Genomic DNA, 17,654 nt, shown 5'->3' with positions numbered 1-17,654 from the left:
CCCGGTTCAGGAGGATCGCGCATGCCGCAGAGCAGCTGGGCCCGTGAGCCGTGGCCGCTGCGCCTGCGCGTCCGGAGCCTGTCCTCCGCAACGGGAGAGGCCACAGCAGTGGGAGGCCCACGTACCGCAAAAAAAAAAAAAAAAAAAAAAAGTTTTTTCAAAAATATAATTACAACTGCTTAAAAAAGATGTACTCAACAACCAAAAAAATTAAGATAACAGCTATATGTCCAAATATGGATGGAATTTGCTCTAAATACATACTATAGTGTTAGATTTTGACATCATATTTACACAGGTTCTACCCTCTGAAGCAGTACCACATAACTTAGGGGGTTAGGTAGCAATCACTGTCTTAACCTTTCCCATCTGCCTCTACATGAGGGATTAAAATGCTACATCAACCAAAAACTGCACAACCACAGACTTAATTATTATGCAGAATCTACTTTATGAAACAACTAAATTGGTGGACTATCCTCTCCACTCCCCAATTAGCAAGTCTTATTTCACATACCTTAAAGCTTAGGACAATAACAGTATCATTCCTAAATTGTTAACAATAATTTTTAATATTATAATTAGTGTATGTATAAAATAGCAGCTTCTTTATTGAATCAAGATAAATATAAGCTGTCATAAGTTAATATGCTTTTTAGATATATTTGACTCATAGATTCTTTTTCTCTTGCAATTATTTTAGAAAACTAAGTCATCTGTAGAGTTTTACTATCTCTTGTTTTATCAAATATCTTATTACCTTAAAAAAACAGGACTTAAAAATTTTTTTTAAATTTAAACTAGTAAAAATTGTCAGTGGAAAAAAATTTAAACAGTATCAAACCTAAAGTAGCAAACATCATCAAATCTATATCAGATCTATATCTTTAAAGGCTTTCCCTCAGACATATACAAATACATAGATGTTGTGATATTTACTATAATGTAACCCAATGTGGTACATATTTACTATTTTGTGGTATGATATTTACTATTTTGTAACCCAATATAGAACTAGCTCAATTACTGCAACGAGAATATAATTATTAGAGAATTACATGTTTTAAAGCAGGCATACCTCATTTTATTGCACTTCACTTTACTGTGCTTCGCAGATACCGCACTTCTACAAATTGAAGATTTGTGGCACCCATGTGTTGGGCAAGTCTACTGGCACCATTTTTCCAACAGCATTTGCTCACTTCCTGTCTCTGTAACACAGTTTGATAATTCTCATGATATTTCAAACTTTTTCATTATTTTTATATTTGTTATGAGGATCTGAGACCAGTGATCTTTGATGTTACTATTGTAATTGTTTTGGGGCACCACAAACCACACTCATGTAAGACAGAGAACTTTATAAATGTTGTGTGTGTCCTGACTGCTCCACTGACCAGCTGTTCCCCCATCTCTCTCCCTCTCCTCAGGCCTCTCTATTCCCTGAGACACAACAATATTGAAATTGGGCTAATTAACAGCCTCTAAGTGTTCAAGTGAAAGGAAGAGTCAATTCATGTGCCAAACTTAATTGCTGTCTTTACGGAGAAATGGCCACGGCCACCCCAGCTTTCAGCATCCACCACCCTGATCAGTCAGCAGCCACCAACATCCAGGCAAGACCCTCCACCAGCACAAAGATGACAACTCACTGAAAGCTCAGATGATGATTAGCGCTTTTTAGCAATAAAATATTTTTTAAGTAATGTACACTTTTTAGGCATAATGTTACTGCACACAACAGACTATACTATAGTATGAACATAACTTTTATATGCACTGGGAAACCAAAAAATTCATGTGACTTGCTTTATTGTGATATTTGCTTTATAGCACTGGTCTGGAATTGAACCCACAATATCTCCGAGGCACACCTGTACCCATTTTGAAAACCTATAGAAAGAAGATATAGAGGTACATTTTTTTTTTTTTTTTTTGTGGTATGCGGGCCTCTCACAGTTGTGGCCTCTCCTGTTGCGGAGCACAGGCTCTGGACGCGCAGGCTCAGCGGCCGTGGCTCACGGGCACAGCCGCTCTGCGGTATGTGGGATCTTCCCGGACCGGGGCACGAACCCGTGACCCCACAGGGAAGCCTGTGGGAAGGGAAGCCCTAGGGAAGCCCTAGAGGTATAATTTTTAACTCTCTTTCAGAGAAGCACAGAGATCTTGCTTGTTAGTAAAATAAATGTAAAAAAAAAACATATACCCCATTTTCAATTAAAGATTATATTTTTCTACTTTAAGGAACAAAAGACTAGAACTCTGGGCAAAATATTACTTAACCTACTTGGAAGGTGTATTATTTAAACTTGGCGTTTTTAAAAAAAATCCTATATCTATACAAGGGTTTTTAAACTTTCTTACTTCAAGCAGAGATTCAGGAATCTAAATGGAGCATTAATTCAGCTTATCTCACATAACACTATCAATATTTCACTGATATTTTTAAATTGAGGGGCAATTTAAAATTTCTACTATGTATACTTACAATTTACAGTCGACATTATTTATGTCAAAACAAAATTTTAAAAACTTGACTTAGTGATGTGCATATAGATCTTTTCCACATTATGAAAAAATTCAAACATACGTAAAAGTTCAATTGTTCAGTGAATACCCATACTACTACACCTAAGAATCTTTCAATGACTGTATACTTGTACCTGTACACTTCACTCCTGTCAGTGGTTATATCATTTAACTAGAGCAAGAGTTCAGTGTTTGTGTATGGTGTTTTATTTTTTGAGGTAAACTTTACATGAAGTAGAATACAGACCTTATGAGTACCATTCGATGTCGTGTGAGAAATGCACACACCTGCTGCCATGACTGAATGTCTGTACGCCCCACATTCATTTGCTGAAGTGCTAATGTGATGGTGCTTGGAGGTGGGGACTCTGGGAAGTAATCAGGTGATGAGGGTGGAGCCCCCATGGTGGGATTAGCATCCATGTGCAGATGCCATGAAGACAGCCGTCTGTAAACTGGGACCACACTCTCTACTAAGAACCCAACCACGCTGGCACCCTGATCTGGAAGTTCCATCTTCCAGAACTGTGAGAAATAATTGTTTACTGTTTTAGCCATCCAGTTGATGGTATTTTATTACAGCAGTCTGAACTAAGACTCCTGTGTAACCCTAATCCTTGTCAAGTTACATTATTTTCATGCCTGAGTTCTCTCGTCCTCCGTCTTAATCCCTATGCCCAAACACTGTTTTCAACATATATTAATTTTGCCTTGTCTGGAACTTCTTACAAATATTATTTACAGTATGCGGTCTTTTGCATAGACTTCTTTCACTCACCACAATGTTTCTGATATTAATCAATGGTGTTACATAAATATATATATTTTCCCTTAATTGTGGAATAGTATTTCATTGTGGAAATACATCTTTTTGTTCATCCATTCTTTGTTGATGGACCCGACTCACTTTTAGTTTTTTGGCTATATCTTTGTACAAGTCTTTTGGTGAATATATTTTCATATCACTTCAGTAAATACCTAAAATTGAAATTGAGGGATTATAGAGTGGTATACACCTAATTTTATAAAACTGCTGGGTACCATTTTACACTCCTGTTGACAATGATAACAGTTCTGATTGATCTAATATTTATACCCAGATTTGATGTTGTCAACCTTTTTAAGCATTCTCAGGGTGTGTAGTGATATATTGCAGTTTGATATACTATATTCTCATTATCATTCGGTTCAAATAATTTTCTAATTTCCCTCTTGATTTCTGCTTTAACCCTTTGAATTATTTATTTAGAAGCATGTTATTTAATTTCCAAATACCTGGAGATTTTTCTAAGTATCTGGTTGTTATAGATTTCTAATTTAATTCCACAATGGTCAGAAAAAAATGTATGATTTGAAACTTTTTTAATATAAGACTTGTTTTATGACCCAGTATATGTTCTATCTTGGTAAAGTTACCATGTGCACTTGAAGACGATGTGTATTTGCAGTTCTGGGGGGTAGTGCTCCACTTGTAGACTAATCAGGTCAGGGTAGTTGACAATGTTGTTCAGATCTTCTGTTTCTTTGTTGATTTACTTTTTTGTCTAATGCTGTAAGTTGTGGAACAAAGACATAAAATCCCCTACTTGTTTGTACAGTGGTCTTTTTGTTAATTTTTGTTTCCTGTATTTTTAACCTCAGTTACTAGGTGCACACAAATTTGATTGATATACCTTCCTGATGAAGATATTATGATTGATATACCTTTTATCATTATGAAAATGCTTCCTTTTTATCTCCAGTAATTCCTATGTTAAAGTCTACACTATCTGATATTATTTGATATAAACAAACCCCAGTACCAAATTCTGACGTTTTCTTATTGTTTGCATTTCCATCTATTTACTTGCAACCTATATGTCTTTATACTTAAAGTGTACTTATATAATCAGCATATAGCTAAATCTTTGTTTTTTTTTCAATTACTTTGACATCTGCTTTTTAAGGGGAGTTTTTAAACATAAAAATTACATTTGGATGTAATGAAATTACAGATGTGGTTATATTTAGTTCTCCTGTTTTGTTTTTTGTTTTTTTTTTTCTCCCTTCCTCCTTTTGGGTTTTGGGTTAATTGCGTATTTCTCTGAATGCCATTTTAATACGTGATTGTTTTTTCAGCTATATAGCTTTGCAGTTTTTAATTTTTTTCTTTAGTGGTTGCATTCTTAACATAGTCTTAATACTACACCACTTCATGAAAAATATAAGAATGTTGCAATAGTATAGTTTCATGCACCCCTTCCATGGTAAAAGGCTGTACTCTGCTTGTATGACATTTGGCATTTCCATATCTATGTCCATAAGTTCAGAACTCAAGGAGAAACTCTATAATTACTCAAGTGTGGATATACAAATATAGTCTCACCTAAATATCAAGGACATAATGGTTCAATGTGGCATCCACAGAGCTCGGCGGTCTGCTGTAATATATATATTGTCAGGGTGATGGGCATCACTTGTTTTCTAGGTAAGAACCTAGGTTTTCCGAATATGTGATGATATGATTATGGGTTTTTGTCCCATGTCAAGGCAAAATACTGGAGCCTGTTAACAGTTATTGCACAGAATATTTGACTACAGGATGTGTTGGGAATGAAGCAGAGTAAAAACTTTTCCAAAGCCCAGAGGTCTGTAAAACATACTTCTTCTCTCTGCCTAACAATGGAACATGACAAGGGTACCAGAGGAATAAATGTAACTCAGGAGCAGCTGATAGAGCTGAGTTCAGAGAAAGGTTAGAACCCTCAGTGCTGTGATCTTCAGTACCTAAACGCTCCTGCTAAGTTTAAAAAAAATGTAGGTTTCTAATCCCTAAATGACTAAATATTCTGATTCAGTGGGTTAGAGGTCAGGAATTTACGTTTTTAACAGTTTTCATACACTGTACTGCAGGTGGTCCATACGTATTGTAAAGTTCACATGGGTTCTTGGCCTTAGTTTTAAGAATTTTAAAATTCTGGACAGATTGGGGTGTTTAAATAAGTCTTCACCCCTAGGCCTTTAGCTCAGGTGACGTGGCCTTAGAGTCCTACAGTGATCATCCAAAGGAATGCTGTCTTTATTCCACCGTCCTTTATTTTTTTCTCTCTTCACAACACACTTTTTATTTGCCATATAGTATTTTTACTAACGTATATTTTGCTTTCTTGTCTGTTCCCTTCCCTCCCCTGTAAATTCCCTTACTAGACCGTAATAAGAGGGCATGACATATCTGGCTCATTCATAGCACCTAGTAAAGCGTTATACACCTTAGGTGCTTGATAAATAATCGAGGACACACTGATTCATTCCAAAAACGTAACATCACAGCACCATTTAGCACCAAATGTCTGGGTTCATAATCGTCTCAGCAAAACCCATAGTCGGATAACACGTATACCCTGTACCATGTCCCCACGGCAAACCCAGACCATGGCCTCAATTCCTGGGGAATTCCAAAGATGGACACAGAGGAAGGCCAGGTTTTGCGGGTGGGAGACCGTTTCAAGGGAGGTCGGTCACAAAACACTATGTTGCTTACAAGGTTCATTGTTGACGACTACAATTAAATACGTACAAAGGGACGGGCAGTCAAGAGGTCACCGCCCAAGACGAAGCCTATCAGAGCCTGTCGTCCGGACCGGTCCAGCAGAGTTGACCCAGCTAGGGAGCTCGGGTGAGGAGCGCGGCGGCCCACGGAGCGCAGGGGCCCACGCCACTCCCCACGCTCTCCCCGGAACTACCCAAGCCGCCGCCGACGCCATAGACTCGCACTCCGCGAACCCGTTCCGGAAGCGGGGCCGAGACGCACGTCGGACTGCGCCTGCGCGCCGACGTCTTCCCGAAGGACCAATGAACGGAGGGGTGGGCGGGCACTAGGCGGTTTCCGGTTCCGGTCGGTCTTTGTGTGTCGGCTGTTGTGCTACGTGTCTTGGACTTGGCCAGCGGACGGCGGGCAGGTGAGGCTGCGTCTGGCGGGGGCTCCGGGCTACCGTTTGGTCACTCGCGGAGGTGGCGGACGTGGGCGAGTCCGCCGGCCGCCCGCCGGCTGCCCGCACGGCGTCGGGGGAAGCAGACCCGGGGCCGCGGCCCGCGTACCCGATGGAGAACGGCTTTCAGGGCCTCTGTCCTTCGGTGCCGGCTTTGCGGCCGCGCGGGCTCGGCCACCTTGCTGGGAACACTTCCGCCGTCTCGGTGCTGTGGTCACGGAGGGTCTCTTCGGTGTTGGCTTTGGGGCCGTGTGTGTGGAGCGTGTCTCGGGGAGCTCCTCCCTGTGCTGTGAGGGTGAAAGGGTTGATCTAGAGTCTGGATCAGGAGGCCATAGTGGGTTATTGGATCCCCTCCCCTGACGTTCAGTGCAGTGTTTCGGGTGTTGCACGGGTTTTTTTGTGTTTTTTTTTTTTTTTTTCCCCTGAAAGGACCCTTCGCATTTATCACGACATCTGTAAAGTTTAGGCTCAGTGGATTTGCAGAACAGAGTTAAGTGCAAGATTAAGGAAACAGGCGTTACTACCTGTGTGTTGCAGGGGCCCAGCACACCTGGCCCGGGACGTTTATAGAATTCCGGACGTCCTTTCAGTGTTCCTGGGTGAGGAACCCGGGGCTTAGAGAGGCTGCATTTCATAGAAAGGGATTTGAACCACCACCTCTTGCGGGTGGCATTAGCTCAACAAAAGCTTATCGAGTATCTGGGTGCCTGGCCACGGTTGTAAGCACCTGAAATACAGTAAAGTCCAAGTAGCGAATCGGCTTCATTGGCTGTTGTACCAGTGACTGTCAGAGCCAAGGTTGGATGACATTTCTACTGTATGACGGGTTCCACAAGAGAGCCCATCGGTAACATACATATAGCCCTTTTCCTTAAAAGGTGCGTCCAGACCTAAAGGTTCAGACTTCAGCGGATAGCTTCTGAGAGTCTGGGTCTTGGTTTAGCCAGTTTTTGTGGTTTTGAAAATTGTACAGATGATCTGCCCCATGCAGAGAAACTCTTTTCTTCAAATGTTGTGTGGCCATGGTTTGGAACAGTCAGATGGAAGTCCACATTTACCTCTACTCTAGGCCCTTGAAGCATCACAGCATTCACTGCACGGGACACTGAGGTCTGGGGAGTTTAAAATAAAATATAGCAAATATTTGTTGGGTCCCAACCCTGTTGATTCCTCAGCAGGAGCAGCGGGAGGACTGCAGGGTGGGTGAGGAGCGGATCTGTTGTCAAGTGCTTATTAGATTTTTCGTAGTGAGAGCCCTTTTATATTAAGAGCTTGCGTCCTTTGTCAGTGATAAGAACACGGGAAAACCTGCGGTTTTCTTATTGCCTTTGTTTTGATGATTGGCTGGAGATTGCAAAAAGTAATGTCAATTTACTCTTGGAGTCTGGTTTTTTTGTGTGTGTGAGATGATATCGACCCACCCATATCAGGCTGGTCTCATTCACATTTTGATATAACTCAACAAGTCCTTGCTCTATAATAAATAACATCAGTGAGTATCTTTTTTGTTTTTTAAATAGGCATCATGGATCAGGTAATGCAGTTCGTTGAGCCAAGTCGGCAGTTTGTGAAGGACTCAATTCGGCTGGTTAAAAGATGCACCAAACCGGATAGAAAAGGTAATAAATAGCTTTGGAATGAGAGAAAAAAATTAAATCTTTGCATTCTCTAAGCCCTTTATTTGATTAATGTCTTCCTGTTTAATAATTGTTGCAATTCTTTCATCAACATTTTTATTGATTTATTTTGCTTTATTGCTTTTTAACATTGTTATTTTTTCTAAATTTTGTATACTTTTTACACACCTCATAAATTTTTCTCTTATGTGTATTTTCACATCGTATAAGGTTATTTGTTACAGCCTTATTTTCCATGTTGCTTTTGCCTTAGTCGTATTTAATGACTTGAGAGTTTTTAGTATCTTTCACATTTCTACTCTGGAAAATCTTTTGGAGCTCTTCCTGCGGTGCCACTCCCTCCCCAAGCCTCCCCCAAGCGAAAAAGGCCTTAACGTGAAATCAACAGCATAGTTGATGCCAACCTAGGAAGTTTAACTTCTTATTTATCACAATTCATGTGTTAAAAGGTGTACCACAATTTGTTTGCTTCTATTCATTTATTGACTGCTGCCTGAGTTAGGAGGTGGGAATATAATAGAGACTATAATATGATGCATTATAATACATATATAGCATAATATATAAAAATATACAATAGGGAGCAGTCGTTGCTTTTATGGACCTTAGATTCTTTGAGAGAAGATAGTCATAAATAATGACAATTACAATTTTTAATTACTGCTATGGTAAGTATTATGGAAGGTAAATAGAGGAATATTTGATAGCATGTAATAGGAGGACTGACCAAGTCAGGAGGTCAGGGAGAGCTTCCCTGAGGAAATAACATTAAATGGAAATATTACCAGGGTCTGGGACCTTTACATAAAATTGTGCTCAACCCAGTTCGGTTTTTCAAGCCTTATTTTTGGCTTCATTATAATATCAAAGACAGTTGACCTATTATTTATAAAAAGTTATGTTCTGTGCTTTTATAATTAATACTTTTAGCAATGTTACAAAGTTTTTAAGACAGATACTGTGTATTCTGTCCATGTTTCATTTCTTTTTGGTATTCTGGTCATTTGCTAGGAAGATAAATATGTCACTGTTGGTAGATGGAATCACTAGCCTGAACATGCAGTTTATTTTTATATATCATTAAATATCAATAAAATATGAAAGTTAAAAAAATCTGTCAAATACCTTATTTACTATTAATACTGTCATGTTTTATGTAAAATTATGTACTTATTATCAGGAGAAATGTACATCAGTAAGTTTATGTCAGTGCTAATTTTTTCCCCCTATACTTGCAGTGACAATGCAAAAAATAATGTAAATTTTGTGTTTTTAAATCCAGAGTTCCAGAAGATTGCCATGGCAACTGCAATAGGATTTGCTATAATGGGATTCATTGGCTTTTTTGTGAAATTGATCCATATTCCTATTAATAACATCATTGTGTAAGTAAACTTTATGAAATAGACAATATCTAGGATAGAATGAAAATGCAAACCATTTGAGTTAACAGCCTGCTATTTCATTAATACACAGATATGTTTCTTGACTTTTTAATGTTGGTACAGTCTACTGCTGTTTACTGAGTACCAGATAATTCAAAGTGACTTTAAATCTTATATAATTTTTATAGCTACTCTGTGAGATAGGCACTAATTTTTTAATAAGTAAAATTTTAAAGGATCAAGGAAGTGAGTTAAAGGCACTCAGTATGAGACAAAACAAGTATTCAGTGACAGGACCAATATTCAAATCCAGGTCCTCTTTCTGCAATATATTAACTTGTCCACAAGAATTTTAAGGTGAAGAGAAAATGCTCCCCATCTGAAAATCACTACAGCGATAGAGTTCAAACTCTGGACCAGGTTGCTTAGGTTTAGATTCTCTTTCTTGTTACTTAATAGTTGTCATGACCTTGGACAGCTTGCTTAGCTCCTCTGTGCCCAGTTTATTCAATAAGGATAATAGTTCTTAACTAGGGCTATGGAAAGATTAATGACTTAGGTCATGTAAAACCCTAAAAAATAATTTGGGTAAGAACCTAAATGGAAGTTGTGGTTATTGTAATGAGCCATTGATACTAATATACTTTTAGGTATATATAGGAGGAGAAAAGACAGAGGAACACTGGGATTACTTTATTCTATTCTAAATGCTTTTGCTTTTTAGATTCATTACAAGATTCATTACAAGTTGTTGGGAACACCTTATGGCAGTGTGCAATTAGAGCAGTCAGTTTTAGGCCATTTTTTTTGGTGTAAAGAGTTAGTATGAGTTGCAGTACTTATTTGCTCTGTGGTTTTGTATTCACCTAATCTCTGAGCCTTACCTGCCAGTGAGATAATCATGAGAGAAGCCTTTTAGACTTATTTTATGGGGTGGGGATGCTTTGTAAACTATAAGTCTCTTTAAGTACTAGATATTTTATTACGGATGCTGGTGGAAGTTGTCTTTTAAATGACGAGACTGGATGAGTATTGTCAGGTGGCTTTCTTAAGTAGGTTTTCATAGCTATTATGCAGACATGCCACAAAGGGGTATTTTAGGATCACAGAAAGTTAGACCTGGAAAGGACCAAGTCTCTCAAACCTCCTCCATCAGTTCAGAAATCTCTATTATATTCCTAGTGAGGAATGCCATTTCTGGAATAGTGGAATCACGGAGCGAATCCTGACGTAGAATTAGGAAACCTGAGCTCAGTGTCTCTGGGCTACAGCCCCTACCTAGTCAGTAAACAGAGGAGGTAGGGTGGAGTCTGTGACATAAGCTCAGTGCTTCTGCTCTCCTGCTCCCCAGTCCATTGTCAGACAGGTATAACTGACAGTTATTTCTTTAAATTGTTATGAAGTTTAATTAATTGGTAAGGTAATATTAATACGTAACTGTATATATATATATACATATATATTCTGTAGTTTGTGCGTGTGTATACACTACAGAACTTAGTCCAGTGTATTGTACACTTTGAAAACACTTGAGTACGTGTTGAATTAAGTGAACAACGGCAGGTTCTTAACCTTTTTCTAAGGATCATGATGGTAATAATAATTGCTAACATTTATTGAGCACTTGCTGTGTGCCGAGGACACACAGCTTAATGTGAGCTGACTCTTAACCCTCATGACAGTTGTGTGAAGTAGCAGTATTATTATTTCCATTTTATAGATGAAGAAACTGAGGCGTGGAGAGTAAGGAAGTACGTCGCATGCCTATAAGTGGTAAAGCAGCACGTGAAACCCAGGCTTGGGAGCCTGTGTTCTTAACCATTGTATGGGCCATCTCTCATTCCGGCTCAGTTTCAGACCACTACTCATCCTGAGTCAGGCGCCTCACTTCAGGCTCCAGTTTGCATTTCGTTAAGCCCTCTTAAAATCCAGTGTTTAGAATCCAGTGCTTACTGTGGATGTTTTCTTGCTAAAGGCTAAAATCTTCAGTTTCTCACAGATAACGGCTACAATAAACTTCCTTTATCCTGGGTTTACATAGTTGGTGTGGTTTGTTTTTAGCCTAAGAATGGAACATTACCCCTTGTTAAATTCCTTTTTGCTAGATTCCGTTATGGAAGACTTTTGCATTTTTAATCTGTTCATCATTGTTATTTATCCTAGTTTTGTGTTCAAACATCTTTTATTTCATGATCTGAGTTGTGACCTGAAGTACCTTTTAGGACAGTGCTCTCTTAGCACACCCTTTCGGGATTGAGATTCATTAGTCCAGTTGTTCCCAACAGGTCTTTGAAACAAGTGTTAAAGATTTGTTTTCTCCCTTCCCACTAGCTGTCTATTTTAGGGAGATCAGCTTGGTGCTTTGTGACCACCTGGGTGGGTGGGATAGGGAGGGTGGGAGGGAGGGAGATGCAAGAGGGAGGGGATATGGGAACATATGTATATGTATAACTGATTCACTTCGTTATAAAGCGGAAACTAACACACCTTGTAAAGGTGTTAAAAAATAAAAAGATGTTTAACAATAAAGATGTTAAAAAAAAAAAAGGCAAGGGAGTTAACAAACGTTCAGTAATAATTTGAATTGTTGAGAAAAAAGGATCCATTTATTCACCGGCCAAGGCTATTTCTGTTAGGTTGATTCCGTCCAGTAAAATGTAAATATTATTTGTCACTGGATAATTAATCAGCATGTGGTATTAGTGTGCTTAGATCCAAGGATTAATTATCATTATTTAGTATAAAAAAATCCATTGAATGAAGTTGTCTTTTACATGGAAAATGCACGTTATCAGTGGTCTTTTGCCTTGGTCTCACTAGACTATACAGGTGCTATGCTGTGTGTGTTTCCTGACTGAGATGAATTTTAATTTTTGCCAGAATGAAGGGCACAGGGAAACTTACAGATAGCAAGTCAGAGAAGAAAAACAATATGTCCTTACTTTTATGCTTGCTCTTTGCTTTTTTTTTCCTCTTAGAAACCTTGGCTTGCATTCAAACTCTGACCAACTAGTAAAAAAAAGAAAATTAAAAAAAAATTTGCTTTCTCTTAATTCTTATTTCTGCAGCAGGCACAATATATCTTTTGCCAACCTTGCTAGTCAGAGATTGTTGAACTATGACCTTTTGGAAGCTAGTTGCTTAGAAAACTTTTCTTCTAGTAACACAATTGTTTTCAGTGTTTAAAGAGTTAAAAAAAATATATCTCTAGATAGTTTTTACATTAAAATGAAGGCCAAATAAAACATTTTGTGAGAAAAGCTATCAGAAAACTTTAAGTTTCTTCATGATACGCCATGACAGCTGTAAAACTAAAAGAAATCTTTTTTTCCTACTTGAAAGAGCATAAATCACTGTTTAAATCATTTTGAGGCGGTAGCAAGTGAAGTATAAACACAAGCTTCTCTTTCACTAGGCTGAATTATCACATGTTTTTCCTTATGATGAAATTTTTTCTTCTATACAATTACAGCAGTCAAAATTAATATCCACAGGGTTATAATTTAAAGGAGTTTTATAGTTGTGGGTATTTTAGTTGCTGCAATACAGTTTAATGATATAAGCACTTAAAGCACTTCACGTTAAAGTATAGATGCAGGAGTGTTTCTTTTAGGAGTATAACTTTCATCTAGTATTGGAATTATTCTCTTTCTTTAACATCACAGTTTTAAAATGTATATCTCAGTATACAGTTTTAATGTTTATGCTTTTGAAACTTGGAAGGTCTTCTGTAGAAAAGGTGATTTTTATGTTCATTATTAATCCAGGTTTTTGAGTGATTATGGGAAGATATAGTGGTTGAGAACCAGCATACTACTCTGCACTCTTGATTTTCAACTTGCTGATTGTACATCAAATTGAAAAAGTTCTCAACTAACCGCCCTGTTATGTAATTCATATTTTTCGTCTTGTTGAGAAAGATGTTATGCTAGACTGTTAAGCATGTTTTCCAAATGAGGATTCTGAGGTTTAACAGATTAAGCCTGTTCCAGCAGCCACGTCCTCTGTAAGGACCTTTTCAGTTCCAAGATTTTAAAGTTCAGTTTCTTCCCTTTTGTGCTATTTTGGAGTAACGTAGGCGTGGTTCTCAAATAACTGGTTTTGCTTCCGTAAAATTACAGCATATTGCATTTCAAATTTTTCTTCTTATTAAAATCTTATGTACACTCAAAATTGACCATCTTTTTTTCTTTTACAGTGGTGGCTGAATACCTTTTTAGAAAAGTGTTTTTCATCTTGGGGATTGGTGAACAAGTGAGGATTTGAGACGCTCATGGACTAAAAATTTGCCTATATGTTTTGTGTTTTTCTTTCATTTTTTTCTTCCAAGATGTTTTCTATTTGTAAATTAAAATAATTTCAAAATAGACAAATTTCTCTTTTTTCCATCACAGATATTTGTCAAATTTTAGTGGTAAAAAATAATGGGTTCTTTTCCCTTCTTCCCTTCTTTCCTTCCTTCAATCCTTTATATTTTGGTTTACAGGAGAAATTAAAGGGCACAGTGGAATATTGCACTTTCTGAGTACTCCTCTATCAGATCAGTGTTTTGCCATCATGGAGGAAGAAACAGCAAGTAAAGGATGGTAGAGATAGTGAGAGAGAGCTTGAAGTTGGGGTAGGAGTTTTGTCCCTAAACACTGAAGGTGTAAGTAGGTAGTCAGACCTATGTACAAGTTTATGTGCTACTTGAAATAGCTTCCTGAAAATCATGGTTAAAAACTTTAAAGTGAGAGCTCCTCTTCAGGTAAACTATAATTTGTTATACTGTCATAAACATTGGAGTTCTAAATATTTTAAAGAATTTTTTTGATAATTAAATGTGAGATGAAAAGGTGCCTTGTCTTCTTTCCCTTTTAAAAAAAATACTGGTATAAAATTGAGACAGTCTATTCTCAGTTTTATTTATAAAACTATTAATCTGTTCATTGAGTGTTTAGTTATTGAACTTTATTTCTCAAGTTCTAATATTTAAAAAAAAAATTGTGTAGCAGCACACATTTGGTAGGTGTCCTCTGATTCTTAGCAAGTAAGGTAGACAGGTGTCTAACTGGTATTGTTTGGCAGTATTCCTCAGTTTTGGGATCCATGGTTCAGAGAGCAAAGTCTGTTTTCATAGTGATGATAACAGATTTTCTGCCTATTTTTGAAATACTGATAACTGTTTTCAGTCTTGAATGAATTGATGTCTTCAAGGAAATAAAGCCTTGGCCATCTCTGCTCTTAAGAAGACCATATAGCTACGTTTGATAGTTATGTAGCTCCTTAAAGGCCAGAAGTGTGTGTGTTTACGTGCATGTGTGCATATGTATGTTTGTCTCTATGTTTACACAAGCACTCATATAGTGTGCCTATACACATATATATACACGTTTACATATATACACATATGTATTGAGTACTTATGGTAGAAATCTAAAATGTACACTTGCTAAAATGTCAGACTTGCTTCTGGCAAATGTGTGTATTTTCTTGTAGGATAAAATCTGTACATAAATATTGACTTGATGTAAGATAATTATGAATCTCTATAGCCTACATTTGTGCAGCTCATTTTTTATTTTTCTGACTTACTGGTTCCTGACACACGGGTAGGTAAGGCATGACATAAATATTTTGTATTTATAAATGTGAAGTGAGGGCTGACCAAGGATTGTGGTGATAAAACAGAATAACCTTCACACTCAACAATTGAATTCTTAAATAGGAAAGAATAAATACCTAGATTTTTCTTACTAACCATACCCCTAGTATATCTAAGATATGCTAGTGTGTTTGTTTTGTAAAACAATACTTCTTAAACTTCAGCAAGTTTAAGAATCACCTGAGGGAGTTTCTTCCCAGCCTGAAGAGTGTTGAGTGAGCAGGTCTGGGTGGGCCTGAGAGTCTGCATTTCTGTCTCCCTGCTGATGCTTCTGGTACACAGAACACACTTTCAGTGGCAAGGTTTTAAAGTTCTTGATAATTTTCTGGTGTCTTAATACCTGCAGCAAAACATACTAATGCCCTTGTGGCAGTTCTGGCATTTCCATGAACCCCTACACCTTACAACCAAGTGCGTGGCCACCTAGACTAAAACCTGCTGTTAACAACAGAAAGACAGTCGAAGAGGGAGGCAGTTAATGGTCCAGACAGGATGGCAGAGTCTTGATAGGAAAGGGTAGGAAGTAAAGCCCTGTTTCTATTTCAGTGTCTTTGTTACTGCTGGAAAGCAGTGCTTTGCTCCAGACTCTGTCCCTCTTGGGGCATCTGTCTCCCATTTATCTGCCTGGAAGGAAGGGTACTTAGTTTCACCTGAGTACGGGAGGCACCATGGTGCTTCATGTTTAAAGGGTGCACCTCACATTGGAAAGCTCCTGCTTAACAGGAGCTGCGATCTACTGCAAGTTACGCATGTCATGGTGTACTCTAGAAGTCTTGTGGCAGATTTTCTAGATTCTGTGGATGCAGTTTTGTAAGGCTTATTCTACCTGTAGCATCTCTCACTCCCTAACCACTATTATAGTAATGTATATGCCTATCTCATGATCTTGAGGTCCTAATAGAGCTTGCTATTTTTTTTTTTTTTTTCGGTACGCGGGCCTCTCACTGTTGTGGCCTCTCCCGTTGCGGAGCACAGGCTCCGGACGCGCAGGCTCAGCGACCATGGCTCACGGGCCCAGCTGCTCCGCGGCATGTGGGATCTTCCCAGAACGGGTCACGAACCCGTGTCCCCTGCATTGGCAGGCGGACTCTCAACCACTGCGCCACCAGGGAAGCCCAGGTATGCCTTCTTAAGAAGCGAGAAGAACGTGTGTAACCTCCCAAGTGTGGCTGTATAAAGAGGATGCGGAAAGTCCTATTGGTAGTTTATTCTAACCACTTCCCTAATCAGCCTGGGGTAGAAAGAATTACATCCACTGTAGGCAATAGAAAACGCATGATTAGTCGTTTTAGGAAGCTGCAAAATAGTCACCTCAAGACACCTAAAAATTGTGCACGACTCACTACCTGTTTAGTCTCTGTGAAGAAATTAGAGGCGATTTCTCAGGTGTCTCTTAGTGTTGCATTTCTGTGATCTGGCGTATTCAGAGGAGACTCTAGGTTATCTGAAAGTGTCCCCACCCCACCAAAGCTGGCCTTCAGTTCAGGGGCACTCCCTGGATCTGTAATGCTTTTCTTTTAACACCAAGTATGTGTCATTTTTCCACCCCAGTTCTCCAGTTTTCCGACCAACTGAGTGTCCAGCAGTTGAACTCAATCCTGTCTCGAGTAGCCTCAGATCCCACCTGGTAAAGGCCTCAGTCCCATGTGACTGCCCCACTTCAGACGCCAACTGCAAGTGGGGTCCCCAGACGACCCCTACTTATGACAGTTGGCTACAAATCGGGGGTTTCTGCAACTGTCCTCAGGTTCAATAACTCACTAGAATGAATTACAACCCAGGTCAGTCATCTACTTAACGATTACAGTTATATATGTGTGTGTGTCTATATATATATATATATACATAAATAATATGTGTGTATTTATATGCTATATGTTTAAAGAAATACGTGTTGACTATTTTCAATATTTATTACATATTGGTCTTTCCCCATTCCATTGTTGTTCAGTAATAACATGTTTCATTTAAAAGATTTTACAGATAACCTTAAAAGCACATAAAGTTAGAAGGAAAAACGGTAGAGGTTGAAAAGCACAGGAGATCCTCAAGTCCTTCTCCTTTTATAGAAGTGGACACTCCCCTACTCCTGGCCCTTAGAATTCTACTCTGAGCAAGAGTCCTGCCTTATTCAATTTTCTATTTACTTGCTTTACTTGGACTCATTGATTCATATTTTTCAATGGTTTATGATTCATTATTGTCTTTAAATTTGCCATTATTAAAAATTGTACTAAAAGCAAAAGTAATAAATCCTGAAAACTCATCTCTTGCTAAATATTTCTTTTTTGGCCTTCTGCACGTATTACCTTTACCTGACCTGGATTGTCCTGATTAGTTTCAGCACAGTTAGGGTACCTAGGAGGCTTGGGTTCTTTCTCTCATCTATATTTTATCTGTCGATATTATAGGTCTTAATGTTGAGGTGACCTGAACTAGATTAAGCCTTTGTTGGAACCAGCAGTCGCAAAACTACGCTTGTAAGCTAGGC

The 17,654-nt window shown here is 38.4% G+C and overlaps 1 protein-coding gene and 1 long non-coding RNA gene across 10 annotated transcripts in view; one reads left to right on the top strand and one right to left on the bottom strand.

The window, feature by feature from the left end:
* The window catches only part of LOC137228783 (uncharacterized), a 138,965-nt gene extending 132,647 nt beyond the window's left edge, over window positions 1-6,318 (bottom strand). For all 8 annotated transcript variants that reach the window (XR_010945351.1, XR_010945354.1, XR_010945349.1 and 5 more), the window contains exons 1-2: window positions 6,086-6,318; window positions 1,079-1,211 (exon numbers count right to left, since the gene is read on the bottom strand). This is a non-coding gene — a long non-coding RNA (uncharacterized lncRNA). The remainder of the gene's footprint in view (window positions 1-1,078; window positions 1,212-6,085) is intronic.
* Window positions 6,319-6,328: 10 nt separating this feature from the next.
* On the top strand, window positions 6,329-13,892 carry SEC61G (SEC61 translocon subunit gamma). Of its 2 annotated transcripts, none has more exons than XM_067745685.1 (4): window positions 6,329-6,463; window positions 8,018-8,116; window positions 9,417-9,519; window positions 13,718-13,892. In XM_067745685.1, the coding sequence occupies exons 2-4, from the start codon at window positions 8,023-8,025 to the stop codon at window positions 13,725-13,727; spliced, it is 207 nt and encodes a 68-aa protein (XP_067601786.1). In that variant the 5' UTR covers window positions 6,329-6,463; window positions 8,018-8,022; the 3' UTR covers window positions 13,728-13,892. The 2 variants fall into 2 exon arrangements, with proteins under 2 accessions (XP_067601786.1, XP_067601787.1); XM_067745686.1 differs by having other exon boundaries at window positions 6,339-6,467.
* The last annotated feature ends 3,762 nt before the right edge of the window (window positions 13,893-17,654 follow it).

This window comes from Pseudorca crassidens, chromosome 8 (assembly GCF_039906515.1).
Source record: "Pseudorca crassidens isolate mPseCra1 chromosome 8, mPseCra1.hap1, whole genome shotgun sequence".
Classification (NCBI taxonomy): domain Eukaryota; kingdom Metazoa; phylum Chordata; class Mammalia; order Artiodactyla; family Delphinidae; genus Pseudorca; species Pseudorca crassidens.
This window is presented reverse-complemented; position numbering and strand designations above follow the sequence as displayed.